Consider the following 597-nt stretch of genomic DNA (forward strand, 5'->3'; position numbering starts at 1 on the left):
TTTTAAGTTTAGAGGTGTCACAGTTGTGCTTTGTAATGATCATTATACCCTTACGTCCGTAGTGCAAAACGCTGGATCATTAATAAAATAAGGAATATGGAGATTGCCTATAAAGGACAATAATTTTGTTTCTAGTAACTTTTTGCTGCACAGGATTTAAACAATTATTTCAAGAACCGGATCATATTGACAGTTTCAGAACTTTCCTCAGATAAAGGATTCTTGTACAAACTGCATACTTTTAAATCGATATACAACAACAAATGCAAAAACAGCAATGATCAACCTACTCACAAAAATTGACACTTCATCAAACAAACCTAAAACCAATGAAAACATAACACGTACCAACTTCATGATGAGTGTCGAGACTCCGTTGTTCTAGAGAAGAGGTTGTTTCAACTAATGCCCAGGTTCAACCCGGTGCGGACTTTATATAGCAGAGTTCGCGACCTTGGTGCTCTGTCCAGAATAGTCCTGAGAGCTGCTTGTTGAAGAAAATGTCCCTTGCACAGACGGTTACAAGAGCTGCACCTGTAGGTTAGGTGGTGAGGAAGCGGCGCCGGAAATATTTGCATGCGAGTCATCGTTGAATGA

The 597-nt window shown here is 39.4% G+C and overlaps 1 protein-coding gene across 1 annotated transcript in view; it reads right to left on the reverse strand.

Annotated features, from left to right (window-relative positions):
* The window catches only part of LOC119592151 (abscisic acid and environmental stress-inducible protein-like), an 8,676-nt gene extending 8,172 nt beyond the window's left edge, over positions 1-504 (reverse strand). The window contains exon 1 of the mRNA XM_037940973.1: positions 349-504. Within this exon, the coding sequence (XP_037796901.1) occupies positions 349-357 (9 nt within the window). The 5' untranslated portion in view covers positions 358-504. The remainder of the gene's footprint in view (positions 1-348) is intronic.
* Between the last annotated feature and the right edge of the window lie 93 nt (positions 505-597).

Source organism: Penaeus monodon, chromosome 29 (assembly GCF_015228065.2).
Source record: "Penaeus monodon isolate SGIC_2016 chromosome 29, NSTDA_Pmon_1, whole genome shotgun sequence".
NCBI classification, from domain to species: domain Eukaryota; kingdom Metazoa; phylum Arthropoda; class Malacostraca; order Decapoda; family Penaeidae; genus Penaeus; species Penaeus monodon.